The sequence below is a fragment of the Talpa europaea genome (genome assembly GCF_964194135.1).
Source record: "Talpa europaea genome assembly, chromosome: 11".
In the NCBI taxonomy this organism is placed as follows: Eukaryota; Metazoa; Chordata; class Mammalia; order Eulipotyphla; family Talpidae; genus Talpa; species Talpa europaea.
In genome coordinates, this window is record NC_140078.1 from 34437383 (window position 1) to 34455601 (window position 18219).

Here is an 18219-nt window from a genome sequence, read left to right on the forward strand (position 1 = left end):
CACCCCTTTCTTTAATGCCTGTCAATTGCTAATACATTCTCCATTTCTACATTTTTTTAATCAGGATATTTAGATATGTGAAATCACATGGTACATAACCATTTGGGATTGGTGTTTTTCCCTCTTAGCATAATATGTTTAAATATTTAATCCCATTTCATCCAGAATGATGCACGTATCAATTATTTGTTTCTTTTTATTTGCTGAGTAATGTTCCACAGCATTGATGTATGACAGTTTAATCATTCACTCATTGAAGGACATCTGGTCTATTCAAGTTCCTAGGTATTGGGAATAAAACTGCTATAGATATTTATGTACAAGTTTCTTATGAACAAACACTTTCATTTCTCTGAGATAAATGCTTAGCAGCACAATTTGCTCAATCACATGGTAGTTATGTGATTAGTTAATTTTAAGAAACTTCCATAATGTTTTTAGCGACTATATCCCCACTAACAATGTATGAGTGATCTAATTTCTCTGCATCCTTGCCTGCATTTGATTTTATCATTTTTATTTTGTCTCTTCTGTTAGGTATATTGGTATATAACATTATGGTTTTAACTTACATTTTTTAATGGCTAATGATATTCAATATCTTTTCATATACTTCCTTGCCATCTGTTTATCTTCTTTGATGAAATCTCTTTGTGTTTTGCCCATGTTCTCATTAGATTACTTCCTTTTTTACTTTTGAGTTTTGAGAGTTCTTTTTATATATTCTAGCTGCTAATCTTTTGTTGGGTATGCGATTTGTAATATTTTCTCTCACTTGTAGCTTGTCTGCGTATGCTCTTCATGGAGTCTTTTGAAGAGCAAAGCTTTTAATTTTTATGAACTCCACTTTATCAATTTTTCCTTTTATGGGTTGTGCCTTTAGGTGTTAAGAATTCTTTGTCTAGCCTTAGAACCTGAGGATCTTTTGTATTTGTTTCTTTTGTGATCCATGGTGGTCTCTTTTGAATTAATTTTGTGTAAATTGTGAATCATAGGTTTATTTTTTATATATGGCTATGTCCAGTTAAAATAAATTTTTAGTTACCATTTGTCATAAAAGATTACCTTTCCTCCATTGAGTTGTTTTTGCATATTTGTCAAAGATAAGTTGGCTCTATATGTGTGGGTCCATTTCTGGGTTTTCTAATCTTTGTTTCTATGCCTCTACCAGTGCCACACAGTCTTGATTACTGTAGCTGTATAGTAAGTCTTAAAATCAGACAGACTGATTTTTTCCCACTTTATTCTTCTTTTTAAAAATTGTCTTAACTTTTCTAGTTCCTTTTGCTTTCCATGTGAATTTTAGAAATATTAAGACTGAACTGGCCCTTGAGGCTTTTGTTATGATTGTAAGATGTCTTGCAGCAATAACCATTGGGAAAAATAGAGGTTTATTATTTATAAAAACTGGAAATTATGCAGCACATGGGGACCGCAGTGAGGTCCATATGGGGGCAGGGAGAGGAACATGGACCTGGGGTTCTGCTCTAATTGAGACTGAGAGGTGGGGAGGGTTTAGGATTTCATGAGGTTATCTTACCTGGCAGAGTAGTGGGGAAGATGAGATGCAAGATGTGTGCGTCTCCAGGAACTCACGCCTGGTGGGGAACCAGACTGTGGATGAATCATCAGAACTGGAGAGAGGATGGAAATAGAAGGGCATATTTTCAGAACTCTCTCTAGTGGCAGGGATGCCCTGACTACTGTGGATCAGGGAAGGATCTTGTGAGGAAATGCTTCAGTTAAAATAAATTTTTAGTTACCAAGGTAGAGGGTGGGGGTAGCTCATAGCAGAAGAGACAATACTTGTGAATGTTCTGAGGCAGAAAGGTCCTTAACAACTCATAACTTACAACCAGTTTTTAAGACACCTGTCAACACCTTTATCATTGAATTTCAGGAAACTGGAGCGCCCATCCTAACTGACGATGTCAGCCTGCAGGTGTTCATGGATCATTTGAAGAAGCTAGCTGTCTCCAGTGCCAGTTAAACCGAGGATGAGAACTTGAGAAGAAAACACTTTTGGATTGTGTTCACAGTTGTTTATTAAGGCTCAATAACATTCCTTTCACTTTTCTGGTGGGTTTTAATAATAAAATATTATATGGAACGCTTTATAATTTATTTGTATCCCTTATCAGTGCCCATTTCTTGCACCATAAAACTTAAGGTCACAAATGTTTTGGTACTTGTAGATGTTTACATGCTTTTTGTATACTAACTTCAGTCTATATAAAATCAGAGGAAATGTATTTTGGCAACATACTTAAATGAAATTATAATGATCAAGGAAGGAAATAAACCTTAATGAAGAAAGCACTGCTAAAATAATGCTAATACAAATTTGATTCATAACTTTTATTTGTGAGTGTGTGTGTGTTATAAGCAATTCCTCCAAGAACTACTTCTTAGACTTACTCCTCATTTTTTGTCTAAATGTTAGCAAAGGAAAGGTATTAAATATGTGAAGTTTTGTTGAGGGAGAATCGCCTAGAGTGGCACTTTCCTAATTTCTGCATTCAACATTCATGGAAACAGGCTAACCCGATAGACATAAAGAGTGATTGAAAGGCATAGTGGCTTTGACAGAGTGATAATACATTTCACTTGGACATCAAGTAAATTAAATGGACTGGTTCTGTTTTTTAATCAAGCGAATATATGCCTGGTAAAAACTTACCCTAAAGAGTTTATAACAAATAACAGTTCCCTTTCTTCCCTAAGCTACTCTTCAGCGGTAACTGCTTTCAAGTTTTCTTTATTATGTTAATTTTAGCAGTATAGCTTCTTTCCCATTTTTGTAGAATGAGGATATTAAGACTTTAAGAATATTAAGATTGACTTATAATCATAGTTTTGTCTTTTGTCTCTAAATTGGACCTAAAAGTTGAAAACGAATGAAGAGCATTTGTACAGTTGTGATAATGTAAATATTGTTCATACCCGAGGCAGGTAATAATACATATTTCTTCAGTGATTGATGTCCCATTCCCTACATCATGTGGCAAACATTACAGTGACAAAGCTAGAATCACCTTTCTTAACTTTTATCATTCCACAGGTTGCTTTGCTTCGTATTTGAAGTATGACTTATATTTTCTGTTTTTTTCCCCTAGAATTTCTAATATTTGTCTTTTTGATAAAACACTGTTCTCTTTTAAGAAAGTCCAGCTTCTACACAATATAGTCTATCCTTTACAGGTCCCTGATATCCCCTTTTAACATACACCAATTGCTCTGCAACTGTTATTCAAAAATTTATTTTATTTGTACTCTTGGGTCAGTTGTCTTTTCTTTATCCCATCAGTCATTTTGGTATCTTCTAAAAAAATTAAATGGGGCACAATTCACTGAATCTTTTTGGCATTTGTATTTAACAACTTTACTGAGTATAAAAATCTAGTCCCAAGATATTTTTCTCAGAAATTTGGAGCCATTATTTTACTCATTCAAACAAGTAATTTTTCAGTATTCTGCACAAAGTAAACTTTTAGGCTCTGAGGATTTAGCCCATAAAAGAAATTCCTGCCTACTTTAGGCAGTTATGTTTTAATTAGGCAAGACCAACTGTAAAAAAAATTAGAAATGTTCTATGATTTGCCAGATGGTAATGAATACTATGTAGACAAGTAAAATGGGAATTCCTATTTATTGGATGTTGGACCATATGAGTTCATTCTGATGCTGGTTTTTTTGCATTTGTGTTTACTGTCTTTGCCTCTGCTCAAATTTATGGGTTTTCTATACTGAAGTATTTAACTGTTACATTTTAAGTGCCAAGGGCTTTTATTTTCTGCTCCTTTTTCAGAAAAAAAGTTCCTATTTTTGGATGTAATTTTGTAATTAAATTTTAATCATAGATGAGTACATTAAATTATAGATTAAGGTTGTAGCTGATCCTCCTTGGGCCATTCTTTTTCCAATTAACAGAAGAGGAAATGTGATAGACCCTGCTCACTCTGGTGTTCTCTTTACTGACAATGAGTTAAGGAGCTGGAGGAGCACCACTGGATGACATAATAAAGAAGTGGTGGCAAAGTTGGGGTAAGGGAAGTTGGGAGGAGGGGCTGGACAGGTGAATCTTGACACACGGGAGAGCTAGAAGAAGAAAGGAATTCACATGTATACCATTTGAAGCCTATGTAAAGCAGTTGTTAGAATTTTTCAAGTAAGGGCTTCCTGTGGTGCAGGGGGTTAAGCACGACACTATGAAGCAACCCGCAGCTTCTGCAGCACAAGTTTGAGCCCCTGCCGCCAGGGAGCTACCCACATGGTGAGGCAGACCTCTCCTGTCTCGCCCCCTGCTCCTCTCAGCATTGTACTTTGGTCAGTCTGCCTCTGGTGAATCCTCTCACACACCCCCACCAATATCTGGCCTATACCCCAGTGTCTGTATGCATAAATAAATAAATCTTTTTTTTTTTTTTTTTTAAATTTTTTAAGCGAGACCTCAGCTCACAGAAATTGTCATTCATGTTCATTACGTGCTGTGCCAGGTCGTGCGCGCGCACGCACGCATCGCAGCGAGAAACCTGCCATAGCTCCAAGGCGGTGCCCGAGCCTGGGCTGGACTACACGCCCCAGCATGCCTCGGGGTAGCGCGCCGCCGGCTTCCCGTTGGAGGCGGTGGCTGTGACGCGCCACCGGAAATCCCGCCCGCCCCGGGTCTCTGGTAGACCCAGGCCTTCCCCAGGAGGGACCATGCGACCCGAGCAGGCCACGGCCTGGTACCGGCGGATGTCCGCGGTGTACGCGGCGGGTGCCTGGACCCTGTTGGGCTCTTTGTTTTTATTCGGCCGGAAGAAAGTCTCGCCACCAGGTAGGGCTCGCCCGCAGGTTCTGCGCGCAGCTTCCTGTGCGACCTACCCGCGGATCCCGAAGTGGCTTCTTGTGCTGGGACTCGAGCCCCAGGGTTTTCTGCAGAACCAGACGGAACAATTGCGTAGAGCCATTTGTTGTAATGGAGTCTTCCAGGAACTCCCCGTTAAATCCTCTTGACTATATCTATGTAGTTATTAAGACTGTCCCTCATACTCAGAATTTAAAGGATCTGTGAAAGGTTTCATGTGAAATTTCAAAAACTCTGGACAGTGTTTGAAAAAAATGGTGCCCCTTAACACGTCCCTCATCGTGTCACTGGACAGGGAGCGAGGAGGCGAGGTGGGGAAGGGGAGGCCCTTGGTCTGATTTCACCCTCAGCAAGTCGGGAGCGAACCAAGCACTATCCTCGGCTCCACACTCTGGAAATCAGAGGGATGGAGTGAGGGCCCTGCACCCAAACCCAGGAACAGGCTCTTGAGACCCTCTGGTCCAAATTGAAAAAGATGGTTTCACAGACGCCGGTGACGACTGGCAAGGAGCCCGCGTTTGTTGATTATGGAAAGAACAAGAAAAGAGAACTCAGGAGAGACCTCTTTGGGCATAATGGAGACCCTGTGTGTTGCTGGGGCTTGGGGTCTATATAGGTTTTAGGGCTGGACATTTAGAACAGAGGAATTAAATTTTATTGGCTGAGAAAGCGAGTTGAGTGGACTTGGCAAATGTCCATTTATTGTTGCTAATTTTGGGCACCATTCAGCTGCAGCTCTGTGGTCGTGCTAAACTAGTGACCATCTCCACCTCATGGGTGAACATCTCATGGAGACTCTGTGCCCACAGCTCCAATTTGAACTGGTCTGGCTTTTCTGAGTCTGTAATTCAGAAGCTGTAACTCCCTTTTCTTTTCATAGCAGTCCACTTGATAAAACTGTGGAACCGTAGCTTAGCAATGTATAGGCTGCGGAAAATTTAGTAAAAAGACACGATGGGCCAAGGAAATTGATGGCTTTAGATCTCTGAACTTAGAGTCATTAGGTTTGTTTAACCTCTTGTTTACCAGCCCATGGCAACAGCACAATTTTGTCATGAGTCCTGTCCTTGTTCTGGGTCCCTTCCTGCCTCAGTCACATTAGAGGAGGGAACAATTTCAGGGCTTCTACCTGCCAATAAATACTAAACTCTTGCGGCAGAAAAGGAAATCCTTCCGCCTTCAAACATATGCTGGAAATCTGTTAGAGACATAAATTAGTTTAGAGGTTCCCAGGACAGAAGAGAGGAGATGAGTATTGACTGATAAAGGGTATAGGGCTTTTTCTGTGGGTGAAAATATCCTAAAATTGCGGTGCAGGTTACACAGATCAGAATATACTGAAAACCACTGAATTGTAGTTTTTAAATGAGGTAACTATGATAATGTTAAGTATATCTTAGTAAATTTGTTCTGTAAAAACTACAGATTATCTGTAGTGATGAAGAATATGGGTGGTCTGAAAGTACACGTGTTCAGCATTGAGCATTTAAAAACATTTCAGTGTCTGTAGTGTTCATGTTTTATTTGTTATTCTTTTAACTTTTTAAAAGAAAGATGGTGTCATGAATCTGATGGGGGTGGCGTTAGTTCTTACATTCATTTATTTCATTTCTAAGACTTTAATAATTTTAACGATTGTTTTCTAAGTTAAAAGTTAATAATTCAGCTATTTAATTTTTTCTTTAAAGATGGTGAAATAGAGGAAAAGAATGTCTCAACAAAAGAAATAACTGAGCACCCAAAAGGGTTTTATGTAGAAACGATTGTCACATATAGAGAAGATTTTGTTCCAGTTACTGAAAGGATTCTCAACTATTTGAAATCATGGACTGGTGGCCCTGGATCAGAATCATGACTGACTGCTGAGTTCACAAAATCAGGACTTCATGTCAGCATATAAATTTGATAGATGACTTGATTTCTGCTTCATGTCTGTGAAAAAGTGTATACCTTTAATTAATATTTCTGTAAAATAGAACCATTAATAAAAAATAATATATGTTTCCTTCTGTGAAAGGAAATTTGTATATTCAAATGGTGTTCTCTATACTTACCCTGAATGGCTGAAGGGAAATTTCACACTGCACTTCAATAATCTTGGTTTTCTGATACTAGTTCATACTATAGGTGTGCTTCTACTTCTACTTGGATTTTCTTATGAACAGATAAACTTACTGCATCGATAAGTGCACTGTTATAAATGTATTTTCATTATGATTTTCTTAACATTTTCTTTTCCCTATTTTATGTTATTGTAAGAACACTAAATAATCCTTTGTGAAGGACATTGGACCACTTCCAAAATTGGAAAGGGGTCAAGGAAACTGGTTAGAAATGCTGCAGCCAAGATGTAACCCCTGCTGGATAGCTGCTGAGTACAGGCATTGGGAACATCGTAATATTGGGAGCAGGCTTCTCCTGCCAGGACCCTGCCTCTGATGCTTCTGACAGCAGGGAGACTCCCTTTCCCCCCTCTCCCCCCCAACCAGAATGACTTACCACAGCCACCTGGCTCCCGTTATTCTGTCTGAATCTCATTTTCATGCAGGGACAACTGATGCTGTCTTGGTCACAGGCTTGGACCCTAACTGAAAGGAGGCTGGGAAATGAGTTTTCTGGCTTCTTCATCCTTCTCTTGATGTATGGAGTTTTAATGTGAGAAGTTTCCTAAATATATTTGAGATACTCACATGTCCAGGCAGTGAGCTAGACTTTCATTTGGAGATATCAAAATAACCAGAATCTGAAGGTTAGCTTCTCCAGGAAGGGTCCTCTAGTCTCTCCCTGGAGGGTAGATGCCTGGTTGTAGGGATTTTGGGAGCTGTTTGGGTGTGTGTGGGTCTTACTCTGAATAAAAGTTTCTTGTCGTTTGTTGCCACATCCTTGTCCTCTATTGGCTGAATTCATGAGGATCTCCAAGTAGAAACCTCGAATCTCCTCTGTAAAGTTCAGGGAGGTTACTGGAGTAGGAGTGGGCAACTGGGGGGTCAAATGCTTCTTACACAGACTCAAAAATTCCTCTATTTCAGCATCCCCACTACCCCTGCTTCTCTACCTTTTGCTTCCAGTTACTGAGCCCTTTCATATTTCTATAAGACTAAGTAAATGGCTTCTCCCCAGTTTCCCCTTGCGGGCCCCGATAAAGATTCTTTGCTTAGCCAGATTAGGCTCCTGAACCTTCTCTTGGCCCAATATCTGATAACACTCAATATCAGATCTGGGTCCTGATACTCCACTATTCTGCAGATAATGTCTATACCCTGGCTTGTCTTCAGCAAGAATCCTTTTGGTCAGTTTAACCAGGTCCCTTCTCCCCCATACTTCATGTTTTCTTTGGGTAATTTTGCATCCACTGACCCTCCTGTTCCTTGGCTATAAATTCCCATTTGCCAATGCTGTATCAGGAGTTGAGCTGTATTTCTTCCCCACTGACAAATTATATTCCAGTGGTCCCTACGTCCATTCCATAGACAATGTGCCCTCTCCCCACAATGTCTTCCTTTCTGTGCTTTAACAAGGGTCTTTGAATAACTGTCCTTAGGTTTCCATGTTTGTGTTGAAGGCCACATCCAAGGTAAGGTGTATTTTGAGTGGGATTCCTGAAAGGGAAAAAGTATGTGGGGCTTGGAGTTGATATCATGGGAGGGCTATTTGGCCATGTTTTTGTATTTGTCCATCTCAAGTTCAGCATATATAAAAAATGAACATGGAACTCTCCTGGTATCAGTCCATTTTCAGAGATGAACATCACTATCCAATTGTGTGTTGATGGTGTCAAAGGTAAAAAAATGCCTAAATGGCTGTTGTCAAAGAAGCAGCAAAATTTCTCCAGGAAACTGAAATTAACCCAATGGAACTGAAAAAATATGCTTTTTAGAACATTGTGCTCCAGTGTGTTCTAGGATGCAGAGGACTGGACTTTAAAATTTCTGGGTTTCTGGGGAGCTCTGCATTAACTGACGTCTCATCATTTCCAAAATGACAGCTATGGCCAAAGTATATGTGGTTATGAAGTATGCTTAGCTTATTTGACTCAAGGATCATTTTCCAAGAGAATATCTACTTCTCACCCAATACTGAAGAGAAGATATCCCCTTTTTACAGATAAGAGTGCTGAGGCTAAATAAGGTTAAACCATCCTCAGATCACATAGAAAGTGGCAGAGCTAGTATAGAAGCCAGTGTTTTTCTGGCACTAAAATTAAGCTTTGCTAAAGAACGTTCCTAATGACTGAGACCTAGAAGACATAAATTATGATGCATACATACTACAATTCTAATATATATATAGTCATCCTGTGCAGACAAAAACAACCGTACAGTTACTAATAGATAACTGTAAATCTATGATACACTGTTAACCAAAAATTTGAATTCGCACATTTATTTAGTCAGCAGTATTAACTGGACCCCAGGCACTGTGTTAGTGCATGGGCGACAGAAATAGAACACAACATAATAGGCAATGGAGTAATTGAAAGTTGTCAGAAGATTCTGAGGGCAAGATGACAGGCTGGTGATGGTGAATGAGGGAACAGTGACACCAGGGTGTGTTCTCTGGGATCCCCTTTAGGGGATCTGTGATTTCCAACTTTTAAAGAATAATGTAAAGACGTTTGCCTTTTCATATTCTTTCAGGAGTGTACAATGGAGTTTTCCAGAATCTCCATGGTATATTGCTCTGTGACCCCATTGCTTTAATGTTAATAGACAATGGATTTACTATTGTCATTTTTAGATGTATTAATAAGTGTTTAACAATGTTTCTTAGTTGTAATTTCTAACATTGTATATATCTTTAGATTCTATATAAACAAAAGCTATTTGGGGGCCTCCCTGGTGGTGCAATGGGTTAAGCACCGCACTATGAAGCTGTCCGCAGCCTCTGCAGCATGAGTTCGATCCCTGGCCAGCCAGGAAGCAACCCACATGGCAAAGCAGATCTCCCCTGTCTCGCCTGCTGCTCCCCTCAGCAGTGTATTTCAGTAGATCTGCCAGTTCTCTTCCCACTCTCTGGTGAATCCTCTCACCCCCTGTGCCTCTGGCCTGTACCCCAGCTCTTGTATGCATAAATAAATAAATCTTTAAAAAACAACAACAGGGCCTCCCTGGTGGCGCAGGCAGTTGAGCCCTGCACTGTGAAGCTGTCCACAGCCTCTGCAGCGCGGGTTCGATCCCAGCTGGCCGGCAAGAAATCCACATGGTGCGGTACACCTCTCTTACCTGGCCAGCTGCTCCCCTCAGCAGTGTACTTTGTCAGTCTGCCTGTTCTGCTCTCCGTTCTGGCTCTGGTGAATTCTCTCACCCTCCTGTGCTTCTGACTGTACCCAGTGCTTGTATAAACAAACAAACAAACAAATAAATAAATAAATCTTTAAAAAAAATCTACAACAACAAAAGCTATTTGGGATGCTCAATGGTTTTTAAGAATGTAAAGGCATCAGGCCTCCCTGGTGGCGCAAGGGGTTAGGACGCAACCTATGAAGCTATCTGCAGCCACTGCAGCACGAGTTCTTCCACAGCCACTGCAGCATGAGTTTGATCCCTGGCCAGGGAGTTAACCCACATAGCACAGCACACCTCTCCTGACTTGCTTGCTGCTCCTCTCAGCGGTGTATTTTTGTCAATCCGCCTGTTCTCCTCCCCAATCTTTCTCTGGTGAATCCTCTCACCCCTCTCCCCCCACACACCTCTGGCCTGTACCTCAGTTTTTGTATGCATAAATAAATAAATATTTTTAAAAAAGAATGTAAAGGTGTCTTGTGATAAAAATGTTTGAGGTATGCTGATTTAATGAAAAAATTTCAAATTTTACCACTTACCCCAATGACAAACTTTTTCTCTTTTTATTTTTCTGACCTGGAAACAAGCCAATCTTAAGCATCACACTTAGTTTTCCTGTCTCTTTAGAAAGCCCCCTTTAATCTGGAGCAGTTCCCAGATTTCCTTTTCATTTTTAAGAATTGACTGTTCTGTAGAGTGTTCCTTAATTGAACTTTGATATTTCTTCATGCATGATTGGATCCAGATTATACATTTTGGACAGAAATACCACAAAACTGATGTGCTTGCTCAGTGCAGTTAGGGAGTGTACTAATTTGCTTGTCTCATTACTGTGATGTTTGCCTTGATCATTAAGGTAAGTTAGTATTCAGTATGTAACATTCAAGCACACTATAGTCTGTCATCATTTCTCGTCAAATGACTGTTTCTTGTTCTCCATTTGAATGATTTTTCTTATTTGGGAATAAAAGTTATCCCTTGTGCTGTTAGAGTCTCTAGTTGGATCTGAAAATTAAGCTGTCACAGAAGAAAAACATGCACATTTATTGAACATATTTTATATGGAAAGGGGAGCTTTATAAGGTGGTGAAGACCCAAATAAACAGATCTATGTACTTTGTTGCTGGGTTTGATGAAGAGGGGGCAGCCCTGGAAGAAAGTGATAGGTTAAGTAGTAGGAGGTAAGTGCAGTAAACTGGGAAATACTTAGCAAGGCCTTTGTTAGGGATTCTTCTTGGAGTCCCTTTATCTTCACAAATCACTATGTTCCTGGGATGGTGATGATCCTCACATGTAGTTTTCTCAAATTACTACAGCTTAAAATAGTATGCCAAGGTGCCATATTTTGGGGTAGCATGTCTTCAACTATCCATGCAATTACAGGATTATGAAAAGACACCTGGAGAGGGAATTCTTTTTATCAGCGATATTAATTTTTCAGGATAAAATTTGTACAATCCAATGAACTTTTAAAGCACCTTTACTTTGTATATTTCATGTAAATCTGCTAACAGCTCTGCTGGGGGGGGTAAATATTAGTATTTGTAATAGAGGGGAAATTAGAATTACAGTCTCACATACATGTAAACCCGTGCAAAGCAGGGGTGAAGACTGGGCAAGGGGTTGGAGGCGCTAAGGGTTCAGGCGTGGCCTAGCGGCCGCGGGTACCACACCTGGGGCGGGGCCTATCCCTGGATGGGTGGGACGGAGGTAAGGCCGCAGGTGGGCGGGACGGGCGTGGGTGGGACCAACCTGTGGGTGGGCGTGGCCTACGTGGGCCGGCCGTTGCCGTCTGCGTTGGCTCCGTGGGCCCGGCGCACTTCTTGGTGTCACCCCCAGAGGGCGCCGCCGCAGAGCCGCCGGTGGAGTCGCGAGGCCGGAAGGAGCGCGGCGCCGCCCAACTCGCCCCTGCCGCCGCCATGAAGGCCGTGGTGCAGCGCGTCACCCGGGCCAGCGTCACAGGTCAGTCGGGCGGGGCCGGGCCCGGGAGGAGCCGCCCCCGACCCCGCGCGGGTCCTTCTCCGGCCGCCCCCGCAAGGGCCTCTGCGCGTGATCCCCCGGGCCACCCTGGCCTTGCGCGAGCGAGGTTCGGGTAACCCCAGTCGCTCGGCGGGATTTGGGGCGCCGCTGTGGCCAGAGAGCACAGTCCATGTGGTTGGACGGCCCCCTCGAGCACCTGGCTTCAGGACCTCCGATTTGGGTTCATGATCAGCGCCCATTATCATCATCATCATCATCATCATCATCATTATTATTTTCGTTGTCCAGTGTAGAGGGTGGCAGAACCTGGGATGGTTCTGTGGCCTATTTTTGAATGAAATGTTGCACATACAACGTGTAGGGAGCATTTCCAGAGGGGGACCTCTCCCTTTCTGATTTTGTATTTTAAATCTTCCATACTGCTCAATATTTACATATCCTAATTTTTATGGAGCTTGACGCCTAATAAAATGCACAGTGTGAAGAGTTGTTGATTTGGATGAGTTCTGACAGTTGTGACTACCACGTGACCGTCGCTGACTACATTGTCACAGAACGTTGTTCCCAGATTCCTCATCCCAGATTGGTCAGAATCTGAAGAATTCAGTGTGAAGCATTTCTTTTCCTTTTCTTTCTTCATTTTTTTTTTAACCAGTTTCTGGTGAACCAAGCCACAAGTCATCACTCCAGTCTAATTTGAGCATAGTGGTCCAAATGATTAATGTTACAAAAAACTCAAGCCAAGATAATAAAGATATTAATAAATATTTGAATGACAAGTATTAGATTGTCTTCTAATCTTCCTTTTTTGGCGGGGAGCAAAAAAAAAAAAATTATTTCAGTTCAAATAATTCCAGCTAACCTATTCTTCAGTTTTTCTCAACCACTCTACATCAAATTTGTGTTCTTTTGACCACAGAAGTATAAATCTAAAAACAACAAAATCCCCTAAAGAAACAACCAAACTCAGCAAAATCAATTATTTAGGTCTGAGATCCTACTTTTCAACCTGGCATAATGTCCTCTAAGTTGTTCTGGTAGCCCCTTTGGAAATGGTGCTTCTGTGATAGAGAATAGAATAGCACTGGGATTTATGGAATTTTAAAAACAAAGGTTTTTTGTGGTTTTTTTTTTAGCATTTCAGTAAATATTTAAGTTCACTAAAACTGGGAAAACTCAGATGAAAATTTTTTTTTGCTGTTTTGAGAATCTTGCAAAATGCTCAAGGTGGTCATTACCAACAAGTAAACTTTATAGAATTTAAGTTTTGATTTGCCCTCTCTTGAACTCTTTATCCTGCTGATCTAGAATATTGAAAATGTGAATTGTCAGATTTGCTGAGTAGAGTTCGAGTGAGTTTAGTTTACTACTAATATTAGCTGCTTTCAATGAGAACAAACCAACTTGCACTTTAAAAAAAGTGTTAATATAGTGGGAAGGTGTTAAAAATTTGTGTTATTAAAATGGGATTTTCAGTGCTTTGAATTAGCTAGGACTTCTAGTTGAATTATAAAGAGACTTTTTGACTCCTTTAGAATGTGGTTTGCTTCATTAATGTTGGCTGTACTCAAATGGCATTTTATTTCAGGGATTCTAAGATGTCCCTTCCTATTTTATGGTTGGGACAGAGAAGACTATTAGCAGTCACATTTTATTAAGAGGCAGTTTCACTTTATGAGATTGGTCAGACACATTTTGATGCCTTAGCATGCTTATTGTGATAATCTAATTTGAAAAGCTTTATCATGAAACATTTCAAGCATTTACTTGGTTACACAGATGGAATAATACAGTAACTATCATGTCCCATCACTCAGCTTCAGCTGCTAAAATCTGAATCGAATCAGAATGTTGGGAGAAGGATCTAAAATGATTGGTTTTGAATGTGTTAATTTGGGAGTTTGTGAATTCTTGAAGAAGGGACCTCAGTCAAGAGTATTGCCACTCATACGTGGAGAAATTGACTAAATATTTTAGATCTTCTAGTCCTATGATCTTTTGTCTAAAATGACGATTCTCAAGTTTTTCTCTTGGCAATCCATTTATCTATAGGAAAAGATGCTTTTGAACCTTTTATTTATTCTACTTTTCCATGGAGGAAGGGCAAAACTACTCTAAAATAGAAGAGCAAACTCAAATGTACAATTTTGGAGTTAGTTTGTTTTCTATAACATAATAGTACATTATAGAAATGTTGAAATTTGGGGTGGGATGGGCATAACAAAACAAAATAAAACAAATGTTGTGTTGAAACTCTTCAAATAGTGATTTGAATCACTTCAAATAGTGATTCTCTTTTGAGAATCTACTCTAAGAAAGCCTAATTACAGACAAAGCTGTAGGGGGATGAGTAGAACACAAAGGATTATTCAGGTAGTGAAAATATTCTGTATCATACCACAGCGGAGGGTATTTGTCATTATATATTTGTCCAAATTTGCAGACTGTTCAAGACCAAGAATGAACCCTAAGTTAAACTATGGACACATAATGATGTGTCAGTGTAGGTTATGAATTTAACAAATGCATTACTGTTTTGGCATATTGCTAATGAAGGGGCTATACATTTGTGGGGGAGAAGGTATATGAGAAATCTCTGTACCTTCTGTTCAATTTTGCTGTGACTCTAAAACTGCTCTTAAAAAATAAGGTCTATTTTGGAGCCTCACTGGTGGCGCAAGGGGTTAAGACACAACCTATGAAGCTATCCACGGCCACTGCAGCACGAGTTTGATCTCCAGCCAGGGAGAAATCCATATGGTGCAGCAGACCTCTCCTAACTCGTCTGCTGCTCCCCTCAGCAGTGTATTTCAGTCAATCCACCTGTTCTGCTCCCCACTCTGTTTCTGGTGAATCCTCTCATCCACCACACCTCTGGCCTGTACCCCAGTTCTTGTATGCATAAATAAATAAATCTTAAAAAAAAGTAAGTTCTATTTAGAAATGTTCAAAGTGTACAAAGATTCTCGCTGTAGTGTTATTTACTGAAGTGAAAATTTGGAAACAAACCATGTATAGCCAGTTAAATGAGATGGCTAGTCAGTTCATTGGATGGAATCCTAGTAATTCCACTCAATAGGATGCAGCTAGTAAAAGGTGTTTAGGAAGAACTTATGGAAAAATTCTTATGCAATGTTAAAGAAAAAGACAAACACAAAATTTTCTGTACAATGTTATTATAGTACTTGAAAACAAATGTGAAGTAAAGCCTGGAAATAGAGAAAATGTCCAAAGGAAATCATTAAATGTTAAAGTGCTTGTCCTGGGTATTTCCCACCCCCCCTATTATATTTTCCAAAATTTCTGTAATGTATTTGCATTACTTTAATGATGGATGTAGCTCAAAAATTTTTATTAAAGCTTTAAAAACATACCTTGGGGGAAATTAGAAAAAAATGAAATTATAAGGAAACTATTGATTTATTTAAAGAACAAATTTAGCCAAAGCTTTTTCTACAGCAGAGCAAGCAAGTAACTCCTGTTTATTACCTATGTTAGGATATATTTTATTTATTTCAGCTTTTGAGTCAGCGGCTTAAAGGACAGTAAATCATTCATTGTCCTTTGTTAGGAAAGCAGTACAGAAGAAAACGTTAAAATAGTTGTTCCTTTAAATATAAAAATAAGAGAAATTTAGGTTTATTAATATTTGAGGAATGGGTTGGTACTGGTACTCCTGGGATCTGAATGCAGTGCTTTATTAGACTGCTCGACCATCCTTACTCACCTCTTTTGGGATCTGAATGTCAAGTAATTCATTGTTTGACACCTAAAAGACGACGGGTTTTTTTTTTTTTTTTTTAGTGTTGGTGGAGAAGGATTTTTTAAATTTATTTTTTACATCATTGTTCATTTTTAAACAATATTTGCTTCTCCCCACCCCCTCAGGTGTAGTCCCCATAGAGTTTCCTTCACCAATGCACCTGTGCACCATCACCTCAGTCCCCTGTGCTCCTCCCTCCCTCCCTCTGGTCCCTCTCCCTCCTCCGCCCCTGCAGGATGTCTCTGATTTATAATTGTCTGTTTTTGCTTGATGTGTTTTGTACTGTTATTATTTTTTACCCTGATGTCTTATTTCGTTCCCCTATATTCCTCCTATAAGTGAAACCATCCGATATTTTTCTTTTTCCTTCTGACTTATTTCACTGAGCATAATTCCTTCTAGCTCCATCCACATTGCTGCAAATGGCATGACTTTATCTTTTTGATTGCTGAGTAATATTCCATTGTGTATATATGCCACATCTTCTTGATCCAGTCATGTACTTTTGGGCATTTGGATTGTCCGAGTTTCTTACTTTTTACTTAGCTTATAGGTTGTTACGACTTGGCATAGTTTGTGTTTATGGGTATTGTTATCCAACAGAAGCTAGCAAGAGAATGGCGTAGTAGATCCTTCTCCTGCTTAGAACACTACATGATTAAGTAACAAAACATCAATAATCTAATGAGGTTTGGCAAAATGTTGGCCCCAAATTTTAAACTATATATTTAAATCACCATTGTAATAATGTATCTTAGTCTAAGTATGTGCCAGCATTAATATACGGTCTCATGGTAGTAGAACAGCATTGAGATACTGTCTGGTGGTAGTAGAACATATTTGAATATAATACATACACAAATGTTTGAAATGGGTGTATATGTTCAGAGTTTTCTTTTTAATGGGTGACTGCAGCATTCAAAAAGATTTGAAGATCACTGGGTTAGACCAAAACTTTAGTGGCAAACTAGGAAATGGAAGAAGTTTGCTGACCTGAAGCTCAGTTCATAAATGTATAAACGGTGGTTTTGTGTATATTTTATTTATGTTCTCTGTGCTAAGTAGAAAAATTATTTCTTTGCTTTTATGACATAAATATTTTCCATTTTGTTCTGTCTGTATATTGTAGTACCACATTTTTCTGAGAAAAGCAGACATCTCCTTTCTGAGAATTAATATAACTGAGCTGGATTCTTTGGGGAGGAAAATTATTCTGTTTTTACAGATGGAAATATTCCATCATAGAAGGTTTCAGAGTTTCTTATCCAAGCTAGCACAGATGAAAATATGCCCTGAAAATCTTGCTTTCTGGTTCTTCATGTCACAAATCATTCATTCCAGAAAAGAAATCCGAATGAACGTGAATTATGATTGTCTTTCTGCATTTATGTAACCCCTTTCAAGTTCGAACACCTACCAACTTTGCCAAAGAAGTTATAGGAAATATATGTATTACTTAAACATTCCTATGGTTTATTGAAAGTGCTTCATGGTATCTTTTTCTCTGTTTAGTTGGAGGAGAGCAGATAAGTGCTATTGGACGGGGCCTCTGTGTGTTACTGGGTATTTCTCTGGAAGATACACAGAAGGAACTGGAGCACATGTAAGTTGTGAATTTGTAAGTCATTGCTATTTGAATCAGATACATGGTGGTTTTATATCATTCATTCATTCATCCACCCACCCACCCACCCACCCACCCATCCTGGGATCTTCCATACTTTTTGTCTATATTCATGCCCTAGTCAGTGTAGTATGGTTATCCCCCTGCTTCACATGAGGACACTGAGGAAGAGATTTTGTCAAACATTGCTCACTAAGTCAGCAGCAGAGTGGGGTCCAACTTAAGCTTCCATCCCTATTTGCTACTATAGCCATAAACCATCCTCTTAATATAAAACTGAGCCTCTTTTCTTGTGAATGATTCCATTTTTCAGTTTGAGCAATATGGCCGCTGGGCACAATTTATGTATTTTTAGAATGCCCTGTAGCTCATTGTATACATAGGGATATTATGCTCAGAAAAGTAAAATTATATGCCTAAGGTCACACATATACACGCTTAGTTAAACCCTGAATCTGAATTAGAATCTAGGCTAGACCACCTGATTTGGAAGTCGGTATTTATTTTAAGGTAGGGAGGGATTTGTCATTGCCTGACTTGATTCTCCTAGTACAGGCAGATGCTGCCTCCTTCTACTCACCCTCCTCTAGTACCACTTGGCACATTTACTTCAGATGCTTGGATCTGTTTATTTTGCCCCTTGGTGCCTAGAGCATGGGTATAACCCCACTCAGTCGTTCCTTTTGTATTAGGTTGAAAATCAGGCTTGGAACCTAATTCC

General features: G+C 39.7%; 3 protein-coding genes across 4 annotated transcripts in view; all 3 read left to right on the top strand.

Annotated features, from left to right (window-relative positions):
* SEC23B (SEC23 homolog B, COPII coat complex component) overlaps nucleotides 1-1990 on the top strand; it is a gene marked incomplete at both ends in the record, with an annotated part of 33813 nt that extends 31823 nt beyond the window's left edge. For both annotated transcript variants that reach the window (XM_084247471.1, XM_084247472.1), the window contains one exon: nucleotides 1901-1990. In XM_084247471.1, the coding sequence (XP_084103597.1) occupies nucleotides 1901-1990 (90 nt within the window). The remainder of the gene's footprint in view (nucleotides 1-1900) is intronic.
* A 2711-nt stretch (nucleotides 1991-4701) lies between these two features.
* On the top strand, nucleotides 4702-6797 carry SMIM26 (small integral membrane protein 26; the record flags this gene model as incomplete). Its single annotated transcript, XM_084247854.1, has 2 exons — nucleotides 4702-4819; nucleotides 6538-6797. 2 exons carry the CDS (start codon nucleotides 4702-4704, stop codon nucleotides 6702-6704), a joined length of 285 nt encoding a protein of 94 aa, XP_084103980.1. The 3' UTR covers nucleotides 6705-6797.
* Nucleotides 6798-12050: 5253 nt separating this feature from the next.
* Nucleotides 12051-18219, top strand: part of DTD1 (D-aminoacyl-tRNA deacylase 1) — a gene marked incomplete at both ends in the record, with an annotated part of 166260 nt that continues 160091 nt past the window's right edge. Inside the window, 2 exons of the mRNA XM_084247853.1 lie at nucleotides 12051-12093; nucleotides 17387-17477. Of these exons, the coding sequence (XP_084103979.1) occupies nucleotides 12051-12093; nucleotides 17387-17477 (134 nt within the window). The remainder of the gene's footprint in view (nucleotides 12094-17386; nucleotides 17478-18219) is intronic.